Source organism: Pantherophis guttatus, chromosome 1 (assembly GCF_059756535.1).
Source record: "Pantherophis guttatus breed Tessera chromosome 1, ASM5975653v1, whole genome shotgun sequence".
NCBI lineage: Eukaryota > Metazoa > Chordata > Lepidosauria > Squamata > Colubridae > Pantherophis > Pantherophis guttatus.
In genome coordinates this window covers 103,395,254-103,417,853 of record NC_142063.1, presented here as the reverse complement: position 1 = coordinate 103,417,853, position 22,600 = coordinate 103,395,254, and the positions used below count along the sequence as shown (strand labels likewise).

The 22,600-nt window shown below is 34.8% G+C and overlaps 1 protein-coding gene across 14 annotated transcripts in view; it reads right to left on the bottom strand.

Annotated features, from left to right (window-relative positions):
• Nucleotides 1-1,603: 1,603 nt before the first annotated feature.
• NAP1L4 (nucleosome assembly protein 1 like 4) overlaps nucleotides 1,604-22,600 on the bottom strand; it is a 40,818-nt gene continuing 19,821 nt past the window's right edge. For 8 of the 14 annotated variants that reach the window (XM_034416910.2, XM_087879982.1, XM_034416906.2 and 5 more), the window contains 6 exons: nucleotides 18,558-18,703; nucleotides 15,853-15,875; nucleotides 15,253-15,372; nucleotides 13,624-13,653; nucleotides 10,540-10,596; nucleotides 1,604-3,125 (listed from right to left, as the gene is read on the bottom strand). In XM_034416910.2, the coding sequence (XP_034272801.1) occupies nucleotides 3,087-3,125; nucleotides 10,540-10,596; nucleotides 13,624-13,653; nucleotides 15,253-15,372; nucleotides 15,853-15,875; nucleotides 18,558-18,703 (415 nt within the window). In that variant the 3' untranslated portion in view covers nucleotides 1,604-3,086. Of the gene's footprint in view, nucleotides 3,126-8,852; nucleotides 8,895-10,539; nucleotides 10,597-13,623; nucleotides 13,654-15,252; nucleotides 15,373-15,852; nucleotides 15,876-18,557; nucleotides 18,704-22,600 lie in introns of all 14 variants that reach the window. The other 6 variants (XM_087879994.1, XM_087880001.1, XM_087879996.1 and 3 more) reach the window with 1 other exon arrangement.

The window sequence follows — 22,600 nt, the reverse complement described above, 5'->3', positions numbered from 1 at the left end:
ACCTGATTACCTGATTACCCCCCCTCCAATATTTTAGATTTTGGAAACTTTCTGTATTATTCCTCCTTATCTTGACAGCTCTTATAAAGGGTTCCATCTAACTCAATTTCATACACTAAATTCCTTTGCGAAAGTCACATGAAGACATGAGGATAACAGTCTCTCCTGCTGTTGCATGGACAATGGCCAATAAACCTGAAAGGAGAATGTAGCAGGTAACCACTGAAAAAGGAGTCCCCAAGTGCTATTTAATTTATTAAGAAATATTCAAACTGAGCAGCCAAACTATATTCTCATGATACTTAAGAGACCATTTTCATTGTTGCATTAAGATGCAGCCCAACTCACTCATGGCAAAAATACCAAGTTTAACCTTCACAAACCACAGAAAACTGCATACAGCTGTGTGTGGGGGAAAAACCCTATAATCCAGCCACAAATACTTCAACCTGAAAATAAGAAAATTGTCATCAGTGAACAATGTAAATTAGCAGCCAAGCAATATTTAAACCACTGAATTATGAGATAATTAAAGCTAGGCCAAAATTGTACATTTGCATTTTTATCTCTACCTGAGTATTCTGGAACTTATTTACTATCTTGTTATTAATATAAAATTTGTTACTTACAGGTTTACTGAGAAAAAGGAATTAAAAAGGAATTTTTATTTGCTGTTATTTACACAATGAGAAAGAAGAAACTCAATTATTCTATTGATAAGATACAGAACATGTAAATAATTTACTCTGTTTCTCATCAAAATGCAACCCATTAGTTGGATTATTTTCTTCCTGGAAGTTTACTTACATTTGTAAAGATAGTTTTGGCTTGTTAACTGACTACACTTTGAATAACTATTATCATTCTTACTTATGAAGATGGATAGAATCTCTTTTCTCATTAACTATCAATTGCCTTCCAAAGATTCCAACAGTACAAAAATGCACATTTATTTTCTTCTGATATATTTATCAAGGTTTCAGTTGAGGTGAACAAAAATACTCTATTCTGATATACAGGTGTTAGAATCAGACAGCTATACAAGGATTTCTTCACAGCTGCAGATACTACACTAGAAGTGTTTTAAAAATTAGAGCTGCATCAAAATCTCCACCCCCACCCCCGTTTTTCCTATTTTATAATTTCCCTCCTATTTTGCCAGTTCTCTTTTGCTTAATGTGTATGGAATTCATAATGTGCTCTATTTTGTATTCCTAGGTTTTTTTAAAAAGCATTATTCTTCTACTTCTGGTTTTTGTTTAAATTGCCCAGCATAGTCATAATTTCTGTTGAATTCTACCTTTCTTTTTTCAAATCTATTCCCTACAATAGTGTTTCTTAATCCTGGCAACTTTAAGATTTGTGGACTTTAACTCCTAGAATAAAACTTACACATCTTAAAGTTGCCAAGGCTGAGAAATACCGCCCTAAAAATTAAATACTCAACTGAGTCCCACAACCAAAATAAGTTACCATATATACAGGGAAATTTACAATTGAAATCTCAGTAGGGATCCATGTGATTAGTTGCTAACTGTCACACACTGATGAATGCGACAAGAAAATGTCATGTATTGATAGAGAAACTATCAGGACAATATGCTTCATGTTTCACAACTTTAATAGAATATTCTAACTATTCTGTACAAATTGAAAACACCGTATTAAGTTACAAATGTATAAGATAAGGCTGGAGCACTCTCTACATGCCTGGTAACAGCATTCACACAATTGATAATGAAGTGTTGCCATAAGCTGGCATTATTGGTGAACTGTATTCTGAATATTCTTCAGGAGGATTCTGGAGCTTTAAAAAACATGGAAATGTGGAACAGAGTGACTTGATATTGCAGATAAACATCAGAACTATGCACCCAGGATGCATTTATATTTTTCCAATTATATGATATAGCTTTCACAGGCCCAAATTGGATCATCTTCCAATTTATCCAGAATATTATTTTCCACGTTTGTGTGTAGTTTCACTTTATTTTTTATTTAATGGAAGCTATACTTTGCTATGTCCTCTGAATTCCAATGCTGTAATTTGCACTTGATGGCTAAACCGTCACCAAGACCATCTGCACTTGGTTTAAAGGTTGAGTACAAATTACAAAATGCTGGTTCAGCTATTACATTAAACTCTGGTCAATTCTTAAGGTTGAAGGAAGATTAAAAGTGAAGTTGCACCGAACAGTGGAGAACAAACATATAAAGTTGCAGCTTATGTCCAGGCTTCAAATCTTTGGATTTAAGAATGTCTGAACAGTGGCGAGCTTAACTAAGGCAAACCAGGGATATATACTTAAGTGCTGCAACCTTCTCAACCTAGGGAGCCCACATCAGGCTTGCTGTTTTGAAATGTCTGAGAAGCAATAATTTTCTTGAGTAAAGTATGAGTTTTCCACATACAAGTACCCATAGTTTATAAACAGGATTCTCTTCAAGTATTTTAAAACTATTAAAAGTACTAGTTCACCAAAGTACTTAAAAAAAAAAAATGAATAAATAAGGTGAACAACTAAATGTCTCTCGACCACTCCTTTCTTCAAAGATAAAGGAAATGTTATTTTCCATCTTAAATTACTGGAAATGACAATGTTTTAAGGTACTCTGTAGCATTAATCTGTCTGAATGGTTACAGATTTATTTTAACGGGAAAAGATCTACCAGAAGGCATATTGCTTTATTTGTTTTTACTGTATTTTATTAATTTAATAGTCTAAATATTCCTATTCCATAGTATTTTGACAAAAACTTACCTTGTGTTGAGGGTAAGTTTTTCAAAAAGGCAAATTATTTTTTTTAATTTAATGGAAAAGCTACAGAGACAGTTGAGCTAAATTGTACCAAAGGCTGTAGAGTGTGCTTTAATTAAACCTCATATTTCTCAAATGCATTAAGTTGCCACTGTACAAGTTAAGCAAAAATAAGAAAAGAGTTAGTGAAAATCATGCATTTGAAAACAATTTAGTTTAAGCATTGTTAATAAGATTGTGCTGCAGTAATGGAATTTCCTGAACTGCAGGCCAGGTATCCAAATATTGTTACAGGCTGTTCAAATATCACTCTGAAGTGGTATTTCCTTATTGTTGTTTGCATTCAGCAGGTTGACTGGCATCTTTCTGTTTAAAAATGAAAAGAAAAAAAGAAAGATTTATGTAAGAGATACTTCAATATAATACTGAATTTAATTCAACATTAAATTTAATTTTGTATTCATAACCAATACCAGAACTAAGATATGAAAATGGTAATTTGAAAAGTAATATTCAAGATATTGTGCTTTGAGGGATGGAGATATTATTCTTTATCCTAAAGGTAAAACAACCAGTTATTAAATCTGCACGGTGTTTTGGACCTAAAGCTTAAAAGGTGCTTAAGAATCAATTGCAGTCCAAATGTCATATCTTTTTTTGCAAATTTCAAAGCATGTCTTTTCTCAGGATCACAATCAGAGAAGTGTTTTGCCTTCAAATCTGAAGCACTGCTTATTAGTTACCCCTATATTTTAGCCATTAAAATAATAATGGATTACAATAAAGCCGTATCATCCTATTTCTTGCAATGGCTAGGGGTTGTTTGTTTGTTTGTTTGTTTGTTTTAATTTGTATACCGCCCTTCTCCAGCAGGACTCAGGGCGGTGAACAGCCAGAATAAAACAGAACATACAAAATTTAAAAACAGTTTAAAAATAATTAAATATTTTGGCCGCAATTTAAAACAACCCAATTAAAATCAATTAAATTTAACCAAAAACAGTGGGCATTTTTTTACTACCGGTTTTCCGGAACCGGTAGTAAAAATGCTTTAAAAAAGTTTTTTTTTTTAAAAAAAGGTTCCAACGATCACAGTTGTGGCTCGTGATCGTCAGAGCCTTTTTTTTTTTACCTTTTAAAAGCATCACTTTTAAAAGGGTTCACTTATTCTTTCCAGTAATTGGTACAACAATCTGTGTTTTTACATTTTTATATCATTCCTCAATAAGATTTGGAATAAATAGATGGATGAATGACATTCAGTACTGTTTGATCCAGACCAACAGCATCACACTTTCAGGTGTTCGTTCAGAGGAATCTTTTTTGGTACCCACATTCTAGCATTTTCCAAAATATCTAAAAGATGCATAGAGACACACTGAAGGTTAACCACATTCTGATAAAGGACTAGATTCTAAGATAATAGTCTCAATTTTTTTTTCCAAATGCCACCAAGACACTACTGGAACATTTCTCAAAATAAAGAAATAAAAACATAACCCGTTTTAAGAAAAAAGCAAAATGCGGTAGGATCACGTAAGAGTTTACTATCAGGGGCAATGCCTGCAGAAAATACTGAAGGAAGAAAAAAGGGAGGATAATGCAAAAAGCTAAAGACAATTACAAATAATTCTTAGTAAATGTTCCATTGTTTATTTTTAAAATTGCTTTTTTTTTTAAAAAAAGATCATTATTCTAAAGGAAAACCCAAGATTTTTTTTATTAAAATACAAACAAGCTATTTAAAGTGTTTCCTACACACCCCTGAATGGATAATGCAGAGGTTTAATAGTTATCATAGATAAACAGTTGTGTGCAAACATGTAGGCTTCTCTAAATCAAATTGAGAGTGCCAGTTTGGCTTACTGGTTAAGGCACTAGACTAGAAAGTGGGAGAACCAACATGAAACAAGCTAGATGACCTTGGGCCACTCACTATCAGCCCCAGGAAGAAGGAAATCAGCATGAATTGAGACTGACTTGAAGGCATGCACCTTCTCAAAAAGGTAAAATTGAACATTTCAATGAATCCTTAAGTGAACAGATACATTGTACAACAATATACTGTTGGTATATTGTACAGCAATAAACACAAGTATCTTTCTGCAAATCTGAATGCATTCATGCGCATTTATCTTCATGTAAATTTAAGGATGCAAAATAAATATCAGATACAGAAATTTGGAACCTTTCAACAGCTGATTCAGTGCTCTTTTTAAAAAAGTTTCAGCTATGAAGAATATTGTTATAGAAGTTAATAAAACTGTTGAAGTAAAGGTAAGTTATGGAAACCCCAGGGGAAAAAATACACTAGAACTGCCAAAAAGCTGGTCAGATCTGCAAAACAAAACCCAGAGATCATTCCAAATGGCCTTCTGAAAAGTTTAGCTGATAGTACAGTAATTATTCACAGGTCTACACTACAGCACTGCTTTGGTAACAATCATCTGCAATGGAAAGCTGACAGAAAGTGCCCTTTCGTCTGATCTCAACATCACTACTTAATCTATGCATGCACACACACACGCACACATACATTCTGAAATAAAAATGGAACTGTTTAGCCATAACCACACAATATACATTTGTGGAAAAATGATAAAGCAAATGAAGAACATGCTGGCTATTTCAAAAGATGATAGTTTAAAATACACCTTCAAAGTATTCAAGAATACTTATAGGAAACATAGTTTTTAGAGTAGCCTTCCCAGTTTAAACTTTGGTATTTCTACATGAAGATCTCAAATATATAATATATATAAAATAATGTAGAAACATTTCCAAGCAAGAAGAATTTTGCAAGGAAGAGTGGAAGAAAAATTCCAAAAGCAAGGAAAAAACTCGCTACAACTTGTGATACTTTCCTGATACTCATTTGATAATTAACTGTTAAAAGCTCAACTCACACCACCTGCATTTCTAATAAAAACTATTATTTTAATTTTGATGACTGCTTTAAGCGTCCTCTTATTTTGCATTCCGTTCACCAACAATATAGCAAATCTAAATCAAATAATTTTGACAGCACAGAAGTACAGTAAGTTTATGTAATTTTTCTGGTTAATATTAAAGTGAAGTTTACACAAATGTAATTCAGCATACTTATGGTGAAACAGTGGAGCACTTTTAAAAAGGGATAATGAAAAGGGCAAGTACAGGTGGTCCCTGACTTATAACCATTGGTTTAGTAGCCGTTCAATGTTACAACAGCATTGAAAAAAGTGACTTTTCATATGTACAACCATTACAATTTACCCGTGATCATGTGATCAAAATTCAGATGCTTGATAATTAGCCTGCATTTATGATAGTTGCAGTGCCCCTGGGTCAGATAATCATCTTCTGCAACCTTCTGACAAGCAAAGTTAATGAGGAAGCCAGATTCACTTTAAAACTATGTTACTAACTTAAAAACTGCAGTGATTCATTTAACAGCTGTGACAAGATTGTAAAATGGGGCAAAACCCACTTAGTAATTGCCTTGCTTAGCAATATAAATTTTGGGCTCAATTATGGTTGTACATCAAGGACTACCTGTAATATGTAATGCTGTTTTCCAAGTGACTGAATATTTTATTAAGAGAAGAATTACTAATTCCTATTTTCTCTTACATATCCTTGCTGTTGAGTGGTAAACAAAACCTTACATTTCTACTATTAGAAATGTTTCCTATGTAGGTCATGGAACATTGATCAGTCATATGTAGCAGCTTCTTAGAACCAAGATTTTTATTTAAACATCCCCAAAAAGTGGAGACAGCAAAACTGTCTATAAAATTAATTCTACAGCACAATAATCCATATTAAGGCTATTTTGGGAACAAAAAAGCCTAAAAAGTAACAGTAAAATGATATTTTAGCCACTGGGATATACACTTTACTGAGGATAGACAGGGAATATCTGGTGTAAGAGTAAGGAAAGCAGTAATTGAATATTCATAATTCAGGAAATAAAAGAGTACTGAAGAAACATAGAGGAATATGATTATTAGTGTAGCTTCTAAATTAAATGAAGAGTTGTGAACAATGCTGAAACAAGACATTAGTCACTAATACCAGAAAATAGAACCCTAGGTTTTTCTACAGTAGTGCAGGGCAAGCTCAAGTGGGCATCTTATTCCAGAGGCAAGCACTGATGCTATTACTTAATTTGGGTAATGAAAAGTCTGCCAAAAAACAACAACAAAAAAACAAACAAACAAGCAAGCTCAGAGAGCACAAAGGACCTTCATGTCAACCCTAAGCTACAAATATTCTCCTTTATTAGTACTCAGAAAATGATTTATGAGTTTCAGGACCAAAAGAGTTGTTAATTGCACGGTGTGACCAGAAGGGTAGAAATATTCTTGGGGGATAACAGGCTAGTAATTTTAAAGTATAATAATCACTCAAGACCATATTTAAGGTCTCCGACACCTCATACGTCTGATTGGTCATGAAGGGAGGTGTCTGGCTGGAGTCCAATGAAGAGAAAACTGGCAAGTTCTTGCACTCTTGGTGGCAGACCTCTTGTCCATATGGTGTCTTTTATTTACCTCATGTTGAAAATGTGGGGAGGAAGCAATTGAGAAAGAAGAGGGATGGAGAGTGGCACTGCTTTCTTCCTTTCCCATTTTCAGGCTGTCTCTGCTTGAGAATCCCAAGATAGATTTTTCACCTTTATGCATCACCACAGGAGAGGATGGACGGAGGGGAAGGGAAGGGAAAAGACTGTGACCTAATGGAAAATCCCTGGTTGCGCCTAGAGGTTTCCAGCATGCAGAATGATGTGGATCCTTGGGGAAATATTACCAGGCAACTGCTTCAGTGGAAGGCATGTTACTACTTCATTTACACAGAATTAAATTGCATGCATAAGGGCTAATGAATCAACCCTGAAACAATTTACAGCTAAAACAGTGATTTCTGAATCTTTCAATAATTTCCTTTCAAAGGAATACCTACTATGTTACGCACAAGATCTTCTGCAATGGAACCTTTATCTTAAGTAACATCTTCCAGAACTTCCTCAAGTGCTTCTAAAACTCAAATGCAGTAAGATGCTACACTATTAAGTGTTGTGAAAACAGGGAGGAAGTAAAATATTCTAAAACAAGATGTCAGATATAGATGATATGAACATCTGAGGAGGAAAAACAGTTTAAGAGAAGAGCTGATCAAGTTAATAGCTTATTCTGGAGAAAAACCCTGCAGAAGCAAGTACAAAAGTAGTTAGAAGAGTAAACAATTTCAAATACTGCAATGTTCTTCAATAAAATTTATGTAGAATTACCAAAGAGTAAAAATTTGGGCTATCTGTCAATCTACTTTTCACAAAGACAAAGTTTTTCAGATGAAACAACAGTTTCTGTTAAGACCATAGGTATGCAGTTTTAAAACCAATTATTGATGAAAAAATGACCAATTTCAAATAAAAATGCCAGCTTTAGGAAAGATATTTAAATACAAATGACAACTATGTTGATACATTAATAGCATCAAAGAAAAAGAAGGAAATTAAACCAATCTAAATGCACAACGTAATGTTTAGATAGAGGAATGTTACTAATTTAGCATAGATGACACTCCTTTTAAATGTCAAGCTAAATACACTGAATTTGGAACAATATCTTCTAATGAGTTGCAAATACTGAAAATATACCAAAATGTAGCTAGTAGTTTTAAGTCGCTAAAGCCTACACAAAGAACCAACACACACACACACACAAAATAACAAATAATTTCTAAAATTTACTTTTAAATGAAATAATGTTGACCTCCCCCCAATATCCCATTCCAAATATTAAGTGGTTAGGCTGGAATATTTCTTTTTTATATTATATCTGGACATTTGAGAACACATATATAAATAAATATTAATTTCCCTCAAAAACGGTAATTATAATTTAAGAGCTACATCTATTTTATGTATTTTTCTCAACATTTACCTTATGGACTTAATAATACACTATCTTGATAAAGTACCATTTTTTTCCTATAGAATAGGTGAATGAAACAAATTAGGTACTTAAATGAATGAAATTTGCATGGGTCCAAAAAAAAAAAAAGGGGGGGGAGCCTTGGAAGTTAGGTATTAATGGAATTCAACCTTACCTATAAATGAATGAATGAATGATAAACAGACTTAAATTACACCTAAACGGGGAAAAATTGAAACGAACTGTCAGCATAAAAGAAAGATGAAATGGACCCAAATAAACAAAAGTAAAAAAGCAGTAACTAGTATTCCAGAAGGCACAAAAAACAATTTGTCACATACAATCACTCACAGAAATAAGCATATTTTCCATTTTTTCTAGCCAAAGATATTAACACTTGCCTGCAATGCATTTCATTTTCAATTCAGTAACTATCACATCATTACTGTAATAGTTATATAATAATCATAAGAAACATTATCTCTAAGCCATGTATACAATTGTGCCAAGTGTACAGGTTATATGTTCAAGTCAACATGTACAATGTTCAAAATTCAAATCCAATTTTCACATGTAAATATTTGCATATTTTACTTTTAATGTAGATCTCTGGTAATGTATTGCAGATAACCAGCTATCAGTGTAAGTAAAACTAGTTTGAGAACTGATGACAAGGATTCTTTCCATGCTGTAATTTTAAAAATAAGTTTGGGGCGGGAACTGAAAAGGGAGGAAAGGGAGAAACACTTCATGAATTATTTCATCTTATCTACATGACTAAATTTTTCATTCAAGAGAAAAAGATCACATAGGAATACCACATAACAATTACATCACTATAAATCTCCCTGTAATTGTATATGTGGAATTTATCAAGTGTAATCTGCAAATTAAGAATTCCTTTTCTTAGGCAAGTAGGAAAAAATGAAATGAATAAAGTAGATTTTGGTATTTTAGAATGAAAAAGAATAGAAACACAAAAGCAAATGGGCATAAAATGGACAAATATATTTCAAATCTGCAAAGCTTTTAAATAAGCAGGCATATGCTCAGGGGTGAAATGCTCCTGGTTCGAACCGGATCACCTGATCCAGTAGCAATGGCGGCGGATGGTTCGGAGAACCAGTAGCAAAAATCCCTGCGCCCCCCCCCCATGCCCAGCTGAGCCGCACGATCATCAGAGGCTGTTTTTTTACTTTTAAAAGCATTTTTTTCTACAACCTCTTCAGCCAAAAAAATGCTTTTAAAAGTAAAAAAAAAGCCTCTGATGATCACGCGGCTCAGCTGGGATCATCAAAGGCTTTTAAAAGCATTTTTTCTACAACCTCTTCAGCTGAAGAGGTTGTTTAAAAAAATGCTTTTAAAAGCCTCTGGCGATCCCAGCTGAGTTGCCTGATTGTCAGAGGCTTCTAAAAGCATTTTTTTCTGCAACGTCTTAAGGTTGTAGAAAAAATGCTTTAAAAAAAAAAGTTGGCCATGCCCACCTAGTCACATTACCCACCCCCCAAGCCATGCCCACAGAACCGGTAGTAACAAATTTTAGATTTCACCCCTGCATATGCTAAAATATATTTCTAAGTTTATGTATATGTATACAAGACAAACAGAATTTGTTATTTATAATGTATGCCATGTTATAAAACTATTAATTTGTCAGCTAAAGAAAATGAAATGAATTAGTATTAGCTTAGCAATAGCAAGGAAAAAGTGAGAATGTATTCATTTGAATGAATAAATAATGAACAAAAAGAAAATTGGACCATTTTTTAAAATTAATGAATTATTAAATTTAGAATTAGCAGAATTTATGTGGCATGTGGTGCAATTTATAATTTTGGCTTAAGTACTTAAACAGAGCTTACCTTAGGTTCACTTTCTGCATCTTCCTCCTCTTCTCCTTCTTCTTCCCCTTCTAATTCCTAGATTTAAAAAGAAAGGACAGGGATAAGTATGCTTTTTTTTTGACAACCAAGACTTTGACATCAATATGCACATTGTTTCATCCAATTTTTTTTTATTGTTGACGCTTACTAATCACAAAGGCCAGAAACTTGAGTCCACTACTCTGTAATATTAAATGCATCTGTTATCAATTGGATCTTCCTGTCTTTTCAGAGAAAAGAATATTAGTCGGTATGATAAGTTAATGGCATCACTTAGGTGGAATGATGGTACTAGATTCTTCTGTTTACAAAGTTTACCAAGCAAGCTTGTTACCTTGAGGCAATTTGATTGCAAAAGATCTTTGTAACTTTTGAAAAGACTTGAGAGCAAAGAGGGTTTTCAAGTAACAAAACTGGTAAATGCCATGAAATGTGAATGCTGTGTTTTGAAAAGATGTGATAAACACAAACCAATCTTTGCACTGAAACTAATGATATAGACTATTTAACATTTCCTTTAGCTATTCTGACAAGAAAAATTAGAAGAATTTTTTTTTAGTATTTCATTCTTTTTAAAAGTAGTCGAAATATCAGTAAGAGGAGACTAAAACAGCATCTTTCTAAGAACGAATACATTTCAGGTAATTTTATCCTTCTTTTTTCCTGAATGATCATGAACATTTTTACTCTCTCAACTGTTATGGTATTAGTAATTCCAATAAGACTTTCAAAATGATCAGTAACCTGATGACACCCAGCTGTACATCTCCACCCCAGGCCACCCCAACAATGCCCTTGAAGTGGTGCCTGGAGGCTGTGCGGATCTGGATGGGGAGAAACAGGCTCAAGCTCAACCCTTCCAAGACTGAGTGGCTATGGTTCCTGGCATCCCAATATAGTCAGTTGATTCCATCCCTGACTATTGGGGGCGAGTCTTTGGCCCCCTCGGAGAGGGCTCGCAATCTGGGAGTCCTCCTGGATACGCAGCTGTCCTTGGAGGAACATCTGACAGCTGTAGCCAGGGGGACTTTTTGTCAGGTTCGCCTGATCCGCCAGTTGCGGCCCTTTCTTGATTGGGATTCCCTGTGCACAGTCACTCATGCCCTCGTCACCTCTCGCCTGGACTACTGCAACGCTCTCTACATGGGGCTCCCCTTGAAGAGCACCCAGAGGCTCCAACTGGTCCAGAATGCGGCTGCGCGGGTAGTTACGGGAGCTGCATGGCGCTCCCATACAACACCTCTCCTGCGTGAGCTGCACTGGCTCCCAGTGGTCTTCCGGGTGCGCTTCAAGCTGTTGATTATCACCTTTAAAGCGCTCCATGGCATAGGACCTAGATATCTTCGAGACCGCCTGCTGCTACTGACGGCCTCCCATCGACCTGTGCGCTCCCACAGAGAGGGCCTCCTCGGGGTGCCATCAGCCAAACAATGTAGGCTGGCGACCCCCAGGGGGAGGGCCTTCTCTGGGGGGGCACTTACCCTCTGAAACCAGCTGCCCCCAGAGATAAGGAGAATCCAAGACTTCGGTGCCTTCCGCCGTGCCCTTAAAACTTTCTTTTTTCAGCAAGCCGGGCTGGCCTAACACTTTTTAAAATGTTTTTAATTGTTTTGTCATTGCTTTTAATTATGGGGCCAAATAAATATATTTTTTTTTAATTGTATTTTAATGTTTGTAGTTTATGTTTTTACTTTGGCTGTACACCGCCCTGAGTCCTCAGGGAGAAGGGCGGTATATAAATTTGATATAAAATAAAAAAAATAAAAAACCTGTCTACAAAGAAAAGTGCTTTAAATGAGTGGACTGTTCCTTCAATGTTGCAGAAATAAAGTCAGCAAGTCGTATCTTTGGAAATTCTGCTACATCAAAGTTTGGCAAGACAAATAAAAATTGCAGAAGCTTCTCATTGCTGAAGAAACTACAGCAGCTTACTTACAAACAAACTCACTTACACTTGCCTTCCAAACTCATATGGCTAGTGATAAACATCCATCACACCCTATACTGGAAGTCTCAGAAAGCAAAAGAAAGAACAACCAGAAGGGGAAAAAGCAGGATGGTTCCTTTTATCAATAAATTGTTTAAAAATGAAGAAAAAAAGGGTGGGGGATGGGAAATAGAAAAAAATCATATAATATGGTTTCTGACTTTTGAGAAGCAGAAAACCAGATCCACAGAATATCTACCACTGAGCTAAGATCTAAGCTATTTGTAACTGGAAATTAATAAACACAGGATTCTTCTAACTTCAGCCTACTTTCTGCCTTCCTAACTAGCTTTCAGATACATTTGGGAGTAAAATTTTCAGAATGGCACTTAACTTCTTTTTAATGTAATTGTAAAATAAAAAATGTGCATTTTTTCAAGAATTTTAGTTCTGTAGGTCCTCTAGCTTTCCTTTGAACTATACCAGGGGTCGGCAACCTTTAACACTCATAGAGCCATTTGGACCTATTTCCCACAGAAAACACTGGGAGCCACAAAACCTTTTTGACATCTAAAATGAAGATAACACTGCATATATCACTTTTTACCTTTATGCTATGTATAAAAAAATCTATAGTGTGTTGCGTTTATGAAATCAATGACCTGCTACAGAGAAAACACTGCAACCCATGGCTCTGGAACCGCATATGGTTCTTTGATCCCTTTGCTGCGGCTCCCTGTCGCTCATAATATGCGTCACAACCACCAATGTGCGACACCCGTCGGCACGCGATTTATTGAGCTTTTCGGCCCATCTTTTTTTTTTCGGAGTTCAAAATGTTTTTGTTGCATGCAGAAATAAAAAGCCACATGCGACTCCAGAGCCGTGGATTGCAGACCCCTGAACTAGACTGTCTTTTAAATATATACAAAATAGCCATTTTGTTATTACTGACTTTTGATACTGAGGTATTCCAACTGGGTCAATAGATATACACATGTAAAACACAAAAATTAAGGTTAACGTAAAACCTCAGATTGCTAATCCCTGTTCTAAAATGCATCTCCTTGATTATTCAGCCTACAGTATTTATTATGTATTCCACTGAAGGAAAAATATTAAACCATGATACTCACCTCCTCTTCTCCTTCCTCTCCTTCTTCAAACTAATTAAAAGAATGGAGTAGAATAGGGAGGGGAGAGAGAAACTCATTTAGATATTACTTTATTCTTATTACAGGAGCATTTATATGAATATTTGAGCCATAATTTTTTCCCAAATACACTTATATACATCTGACAGCTTAAAATGCATCAGATTAATACCTGCACATACATACTGAACAATTAAATATATCTTTCTACATTCCCATAATTATTTCAGAGAAGATGAATAGATCACTTATCCTAAATATAGCAAAGTACTTTCAATAGATGTGAATATTTTATTTCAGTATTCATCGTGAATTTCTATGAGGTTTTGGTAATCGTTCAATTGACTGGTTGTCTTAAGACTGCAATGCCAATCTTGATGGATGTACATCATTGGCCTTGACTATCTTGAAAAGCTAAGCAAGACTGGACCTAATATTTAAGAGACCATCAAGAATTATCAGGCTTGTATACCAGACAGGTAAATTGGATAAAAAACATGGAAGAAGGTAATAGCAAATTATTTCCCTATTATTACCAAGAAAACCAGATGGTTAAGTAGCCAGGACCTGGGCTTAGTTCAACTCAAACGAGTCTTTTTTTACTTTACCACACTTAAATATAATATTAAAGATCTGAACAAACATTCCTGCTTGAGCAGAGGGTTGTTATTCTGTATTTTGCATAATTTAACTTTTATTTATTTTGTTTTTAAAGCTACAAAAAGGAACAACTGTCATACAAAAACAGCAAAACTGTGCGCAATATTTTCTTTAAAATAGGATAATAGACTGAAAAAAAAGACTAGCTGGGAAATTCTCAGTCCCATATCACCCCATAGTGGTAAATTCAGTGAACAGCACTATATAAGCTACTATCTTTTCAGACTCAGCATTTCTACACACATCTGTTATGCTAATAACAACCTACTGGTAGAACTGTTTTTAGGATTACTATTATACTGGACATTAAAACTTAAGTGCTATTTAAATATTACTGAAATTACTAGTCTTTATATAGTAGAGTCCAATGGGGGAGGTACACACTGACTCAATTTCTTGTGTACAGGTCCTTGTCCTTGTTCACCTCAGGTACTGTTGAATGATTGCATGTTAATAGCAATTGTAGTAGTAATAAAATGCATCTTGCCTAATGCATGAATTAATCTATTTATAGCATGGACTTTGTTCTTTCATAAGTCTAATATATCAGGAAAGACATGAAATAAAATACACCACAACTTTTTCTTATCCTATGAATATTCCTGTTTTATAGCAGCTCTATTTCATATAGTATAACTAATAAAAAAGCAGAGTCTGTACAACCCTCAATTTTTGTTTCCAAATGATGTTTCATCATTCATTTTACTAAGTAAACAAAATCCTTACTGGGAAATTTTTGAGGAGAGTATTGCCCATCTAGTTTGGAGGACTCACATATAGTGGAGAAATTACCAACTTTGAACTAATTGTTAATGTATTATTAATCTGGACTTTAAAGCTTTGAATTTTCTTTTCTAATCAGCAAAAACTATTATTAAAAGTACAATGCCTCTATGCAAAAACAAACAAACGAACAAACAAACAAATCTGAAATAATTGGAAGGCACATACATTATCATCATCCTCTATAGCTTCTCCAGTGAAATAGAGTACAGCACGAGGCACTATTCTTTCACGGAAAAAGTGCCCGACTTCAAAATCTATGGCTAAAGTACACTCTGAATCTTCATCCTGTAAAATTTAAAGAAGAAATTATGTGTCTGTATAACTACATCTATCTTATCATCAAGAAATCATTTAAAATGAGTTATAGAAATGAAATTGAAGTATTTTGTAGGCTATAAATATGCATTTCTACTAATTTATAACTGCTAAAAAAGAGAAATCTGATTTATAAAGTTTGTTCCCCAAACTTGCAATTTTCAATGATGTATCAAGTAATATCAACATAATTTTATTAGAAACAGTAATTTTTATATACCAGTCAAAGCAAAAAAATATTGTAAACAATTATTGACCAGCTTTGGAGATCAAGTAGAGATTACATAATGCTTAGAGAACAAATACCAGAGAAAAAGAGAAAAAATAAATAAATAGAAAGTTATTAGTGAATTGATTAGACTTTATGCAATGTTGATAATAAAATGTCTGATATGAACAATCAAATGTAAAGCTGAATTCACTATTTTAAAAAAATGAAATAAAACTTACCAGTGATTCTCCATCTCCTGAAACTACAGGGGAAAAAAAACAAATGTATTGTAAATTGTTTATAAAGCAATTTTTATGTTTCAAATGCTAACATGTATAGCATTTATATGAATAGGCAGATTTTTAAAAAGATCCAAAGCATGTTCTAGTATAATGCCTTTGTGAAGGGGCAAATAGGAATTCAATGTAAAGTCTCTCCCTTTGTTTCCTAAACCAGCACTTTAAGCACAAAATACTGGAATCAGAAAAACTGTACAAAAGAAAACTGCAAAACATGTCTGATTCAACATGGAGGTGATTTGGGGTGATGGATAATTTTGTATGGCACGAATATTTACATAATTAAAAAGAAAGATTTATCTTAAAACTTATATTTCCATGTACAGGAGATTCAAAGGACATCTAATAATAAATAGCATTGTTCAAATGCAATACCAGTGCTCTGATAGTTATATCACTAATATTAAATCATATCTTAAAGGATTTATTCAACGTTATTCATACCCCTATAGGGATGGTACTATGAAATCTTCTTTCTCATTTGCATTCCCTATGATGAGACTGATAAGAAGAAATTCACAACACTGTGGCAACTTTATTTTGGTTTTGCTTGGTTGGTAAATACAGCTCTCCTGACAAGAAAAATCTGTGATAACGAATATTCAAATTGTTTTTCCAAGTTTTGTTGTGTCTTCTCCTAGTTCAGAGTCAGGATCCACATAAATTAAATACCAATTTTGCATTGCAACTTACTAAGAAAAGATATAATGTGGAAAAACTAGAATCTAACAAGTAGGAACTATTATGCTGTTGATCCTAATTCTTCAATTTTTAGGTTGTTGAAAGAAGACACAATATACACCACGATTAATACATAGTTCAAAGTTGTGATTCATGGTATGTGCATGAAATACATCTAAGATATTGCACAACACTGTCTTATGGATTATGTGTGATAACCGGTAGAAGTATCCCTAATAACTTAATAATATTTAAGTTCTATCATCTCTTAGTACAAAAATACCTGACATATAAAAAAAGTTGTTCTCTTTTCAACATTATGGCCTATCAAGATAAGGAAGTATGTGTTCTAGTATTTGGTTAACTTTTTCCTTGCAATCTACTCAAGGTTGGCTGGAAAGAGGCAAATGAGAGAAAGGGGGCATCTTTCAAAAAGGTAGCTACAAAGCTACCTTGAATGTGTATTGATAAAAGGAAACCCTTCTGATTAGCTATGCAAGAGAAAAATCTACTATGCATCCTTCTACATACATGCATGAATGTTATTCTACTTAATATTCTTTCTATTCACTGTTCTGAATAAACAACATTATACAAAGTTCATAAAAGAAGTAAAAGTCAAAGAAATTAAAGGCATAAGCCAGGACAGCCAAGGTTGGCTTAAATTAACACCATTCACTGAGGTTCTCAATACTCCACAAATTATTTAAATCATCTTTGCTTTAACCATGCTATACAATGTTTCATATACTCCATTCCATTCTTTAAACTCCTTGCTTCTAAGAATCATCCCAAATTAGGATCTTACAAATTTGGTTCATTATCAACTTTCATACTCTTGTAAACATCATTTTACAATTAACAAAACTTGCTGTGGTATTTTACTGTTACAGCATCATGATTCTTTTTTTAAAATTTATTTTTATATGCCGCCCTTCTCCGGAGACTCAGGGCGGCTTACAATGCGTTAAGCAATAGCCTTCATACTTTTGTATATTTTATACAAAGTCAGCTTATTGCCCCCACAAACTGGGTCCTCATTTTACCCACCTTAGAAAGGATGGAAGGCTGAGTCGACCTTGAGCCTGGTGAGAATTGAACTCGCAGTAATTGCAGGCAGCTAGATGTTAAATGCTGCCTAAATGCTCAGGCTCCCTATTAGATTCACTGTTAATAGTGAACATGGTTGACAGACTGCCTATCAGTTTGGAAACAAAATGTACTACTTAGAAATAAGGCAAGTTTCTAAATATGCCCATGCTTCTCCTAAGCATTCAAGCAAATTTCAGACTAAAGAACAAATACACAAAGCAGCTTTGTGATCTTTCAATGAGTAAAATAAGAATGGGACAGAAATTTAGCCTCAAATTTAAAACTGAATAGAATATATTTTAATTTTCCACTAGATTATATAGGCTAAAGTGTTATGATCAGAGGAGAGATATTCTTGTTTTTATTATTATTATTTAGAATATTTATATGGCCATCCACTATCAATGACTCTAGGCAGCTTACAAACTGCCTGTTAAGAGCTTCAGTGTCTCTCCTTTGCATGTTAAAGCTAATCGTGCTCAGGTTCAGTTTATGGCTTGCAACCATTCTCTGCTCTAAGCCTTTTAAACTACCATATTTTTTGTTCAAAAGGATAATTCCCTGCCCCCCAAAAATCTTAAAAGTGATTTTTATGTGCTCTACAAAACATTGCAAGTACTTCATCCAGGTTAACTACATCATGGTCAAAATTAAGTACCCCTTCTGAGCTGGAGACTTATTTCTGCAACTATTAAACATTTTGCTAGTTCTAACTTGCTTTGACTCTCAATACTAAATCTTTACAAAATCTACACAAACCTGAAAATATTCCAACAAGAAATAAAATCCATTCTACTGCTTTGCTCATGTTTGTGACATGGAAAAAGTTCAGTATTATAAAATAAGGGCAGAATAAATTGAATCAATGTTACCTTTAATTGGACTGAAGAAATTAAAAAATGAGTCATTAGGTACTTGTTTTGTAATCGTTCTGACAGTGCCTCGACCCTTGTGTTTCTGTTTCTTCTTTATTGTTTTTACTGTAACATTTTTTCCTTTCTTCCAATCAATAGTGCATCTGGAGATGAATTAAAATTATATATCAGTGACATTAAAGAAATAGATTTATTGCTCAGGCTAGTATTAGGCATGATGATAATAGTACCCTTCCCTTGCACTTTAACAGTATTACCTACCTCCAACTATTTATGAAAGAATGTGAAAGGAGGTAACAATATAATACAGAAAGAGGCATTAAGAAATTTCAGATTTCTATATCATTAAACCACAATATTGAAAATAAAATGACAATATGAAAATGGAATACGCAGGCAGTAAAGAAACTTCAGAATGTTTCATAGGCAGTATGAAATAAAATTTCAGACAGGAAATTTTCCAGTCCTGCATGGAAATGCTAGAGATCAAACTTGAAATACTTTTTCATCAAAATCATGATCCTGCTACTGAGCTAAAATCCATAACTACATTTGAATTTCTTTACAATTCTTGAAACTTTGCTTGTAGCAAAGAGATCTCTTAAATACTACTTATTCCTGCTTTGTTGTGTGATTGCCATTGGCAACCTTTCTGCCAGCTTCCCATAAAGCAAAGTGAATGGGAAGGGCATGGCCAGGCCATGGGGTAACTCTTTTAAGTCACTCTCACCACTTTCTCCACTGAGAAGCACAGCCACAGCCAGATTACTCATACCTCCTAGATTGGATGTCTGCAACACCCACCCACTTTCAGTAGCAGCCACCACCATACTGCCCAGCCACACTTGCTCTGCCTACACATCTAGTAGCAGCTGCTTCCTACCTGGGCACACTGGTGCCACAGCAGTCACCTCAATGCCCTCCCACATTTGGGAGCAACCAACACCACCCAGCTGTGTCTGTGCTGTGCCACTTGTCGTTGGGAGCAGCTAACCCCTAGCTGGCTGCACTCAAGCCACAGAAATCACTGACCTACCCACTGGCCTGCCTGTGAGTTGCCCAGGTTTTACAACTTCCTGCCAGCTTCTCTATTGACTTGGCTTCTTGGAAGCCAGAAGGAAGTTGTGAGGAGGCCCTCCCTTAACAACTGCAATCCTTGCTTAATTACAACAACAGGGACTGCAGGGATTGCCATCACTAAGTGACGTAGTCATGTGACATCATGCTTTATGACTACACCACCCAATGATGGAAATTCCAGTCACAATTACTGTTATTAAGCAAGGAATGCCTTTTTAAAGCAGGTGCAATTGTTTGCCTAAAAATACACTACAGCACAATGTTGATAAGTTTTTAAAAACCTTTTATTGATTTTTAGATCCTACTTGTTTGAATAATAATTAAAAACAGCATTACATTAATATTTTTTTATTAAGCAGGGAGTAGCTACAATTCTGCATGTAAGAAAATGAAATTATCAATGAACAGACTGACAAACAGACCCAAATAATGTAAACATATACTACACAACTACGACTGAGAAATAGCTTTCACCTTTATAGAGGAAGCAACTCTAAGCCTTCAAGGATAGACCAAGAGATATGATGGTGAATCCCTTAAAGGCAGAGAGGATGCAGTTTCAACTCTATAGAAAGGAAGAAAAAAACAGTCCTGTTATTGCTATAAAGACCCAAAGCAAGCGGATGTTCCAGTTCAATCCTTTTGATTGTTACGTTGCCATCTGCCAAGAGCAAGAATCATAAACACCAAAATTTCCAAAGTTGACTAAATCCACTGATAATTATTCCTGCTTACTAATCAACATGGGACAAATTATATTGCAAAGAACTACAATAAGACATCAAAAATTTAAGAAACAAATTCAATATTTGTGTGTGTGTGTGTGTGTGTGTGTGTGTGTGTGTTGGGTTAGTGATGTTCTCATCTTTCCTTCTAGTCCATAGAAAAATATTGGAAAAGGAAATACCAGACTGCTGACACAAGATGTGCTGTAACTCAGAAGGACTGATAAAACCATCTTCAGTAAAAGAATACAGAATTTGATGAAGAGAGCTTTAAAGTGAAACTTGTAGGGGCTGAAAACAAAATCTTTAAAACACGAACTCAAATAAAAACTTGTCTAACATACAGGGAAGGTAGGAGGAGTCTTGCTTTAATGAAGCCTATTAAATTGCTCAAATAGCATGAGGATTGGTTCATAAAGTTAATGACCACTGTTTATAACAATGTATAACTACTATTATTTACAATATAATAATTAAATAAAATGAGTCTGAATACCTACTATGGGAGGGCAAATATATCTAATGGATATAAGGGAAACCTGGCAGGATGACTTCCATGATTAGTATTTGGTAGTTAAGGATACAATTTCTTCAAAAGATTCAGCAGGGAATAGATTGAAATGAGGGGCAAAAAACTGAGGGCAAAAGCAGCCAATGTAACTGTACAAAAAAGCACAGTATGTGGTAGGGTTAATAAAGAATGCCTAAAAACAATCAAAACCAATTACTTTGGATATGTTCAAAATTTAAAAAAAATCAGTGTATCAACCACTCAATAAAGATCACAAAATGTTAACAGGAAGAAGAGACAGAACTACTTAAGTCCTATTTTGACTCATCTTCTGCAACAAAAATATGTTTTCTAACAAGAGACTGTAAAGTGTAGGATGAAGGGACAGGATTGAAATTTGCTACTGATAAAAACGTATTTGGAAAATATCTATTTATCTTTAAATACCCAAGATGAACTGAACTACTGATGAATGAACAGATTAGCTGACATTAATGCTTACATATCATCTCTGAGAAATCCTGACAAATTAAAGAAATGCCATAAGGCAAAATGGAAGAACCAGAGGACTATCGATTTGTCAGTCTGACCTCAATACCTGGGAGATCTTAGGACAGGTCAAAAAAGATTAGTAGGTAAGCATCTTGAAAACGATGTGAGAATTACTATAAAATCAGCATGAATGTGTTAAGAACAAATATCCAACTAATATCACACTTTTTTGATGCGATAACTCAATAGATTGCGGAATTCTAAAACATAGGTTGACTTTTGACGATCTCAAAGTATCCTATGACATACTGAAGTGTGAACATGACAAATAAGTGAATACATAACTGGCTCCAAAGTTATGGAGTATTCACCAATGATTTTTCATCAAATTGGAGAAACATATTGAGTGGGGTGCCATAAGGATCAGTCAAGTGTCCTATATTCTTCACTATTTATATTATTGACTTGGATGAACAGATTATTGACTTGCAGATGACACAAAATTGGATAAGACAGCTAAAAACCTATAAGATATTCAAAATGATCTTGATAGGCTAAATTAGAAGTGTCAAACTCAATTTCACTGAGGGCCGCATCAGGGCTGTGGTTGACCTGGGGGGGAGACTGGGTGGGTGTGGCCAGCTTGACGCCACTCCCCAAACTGCTGGCATGTTTCCTCCTTGCATTGGGTAGACTAGGCCGAAGCCACGTTGGCCTGATCTTTCCTCTTTGCATTGGGTAGACCAGGACGGCCCCATGAGCCGGATCCAACCACATCATGGGCCGGATCCAGGCCACGGGCCTTGAGTTTGACACCCCTGGGCCAGTGATCAGTTGCTACTGGTTCGCCCCAGATCGGGCAAATCGGTAGTGGCGGGAGGCTCTGCCCACCCACAGGGATGCTTCTGCGCATGCGCCCAAGCAAACCGGTAGTGACGGGATTTGCAACCCACTACTGCCCTGGGCTAGATAAATAGTATGAAAGAATCAATAATAAATGCAATTTTTCGCTTTCCAAACAAAAATCAAATGCACAGAAATAGGATGGAAGAGACTTGTTATGGTATGGTACTGTGAAAAAGATCCTAAGCCTATATGTCAACAGCATAGTTTAGTCACAAAAGTTGATTCTTGCAATTGGTTGGTGTATATATCTGTACAATATATAAGTAAAAATGTATTTTTAACTGCATCAAAGGAGAATTGCCAAATAATAAACTATTCCATTTTAA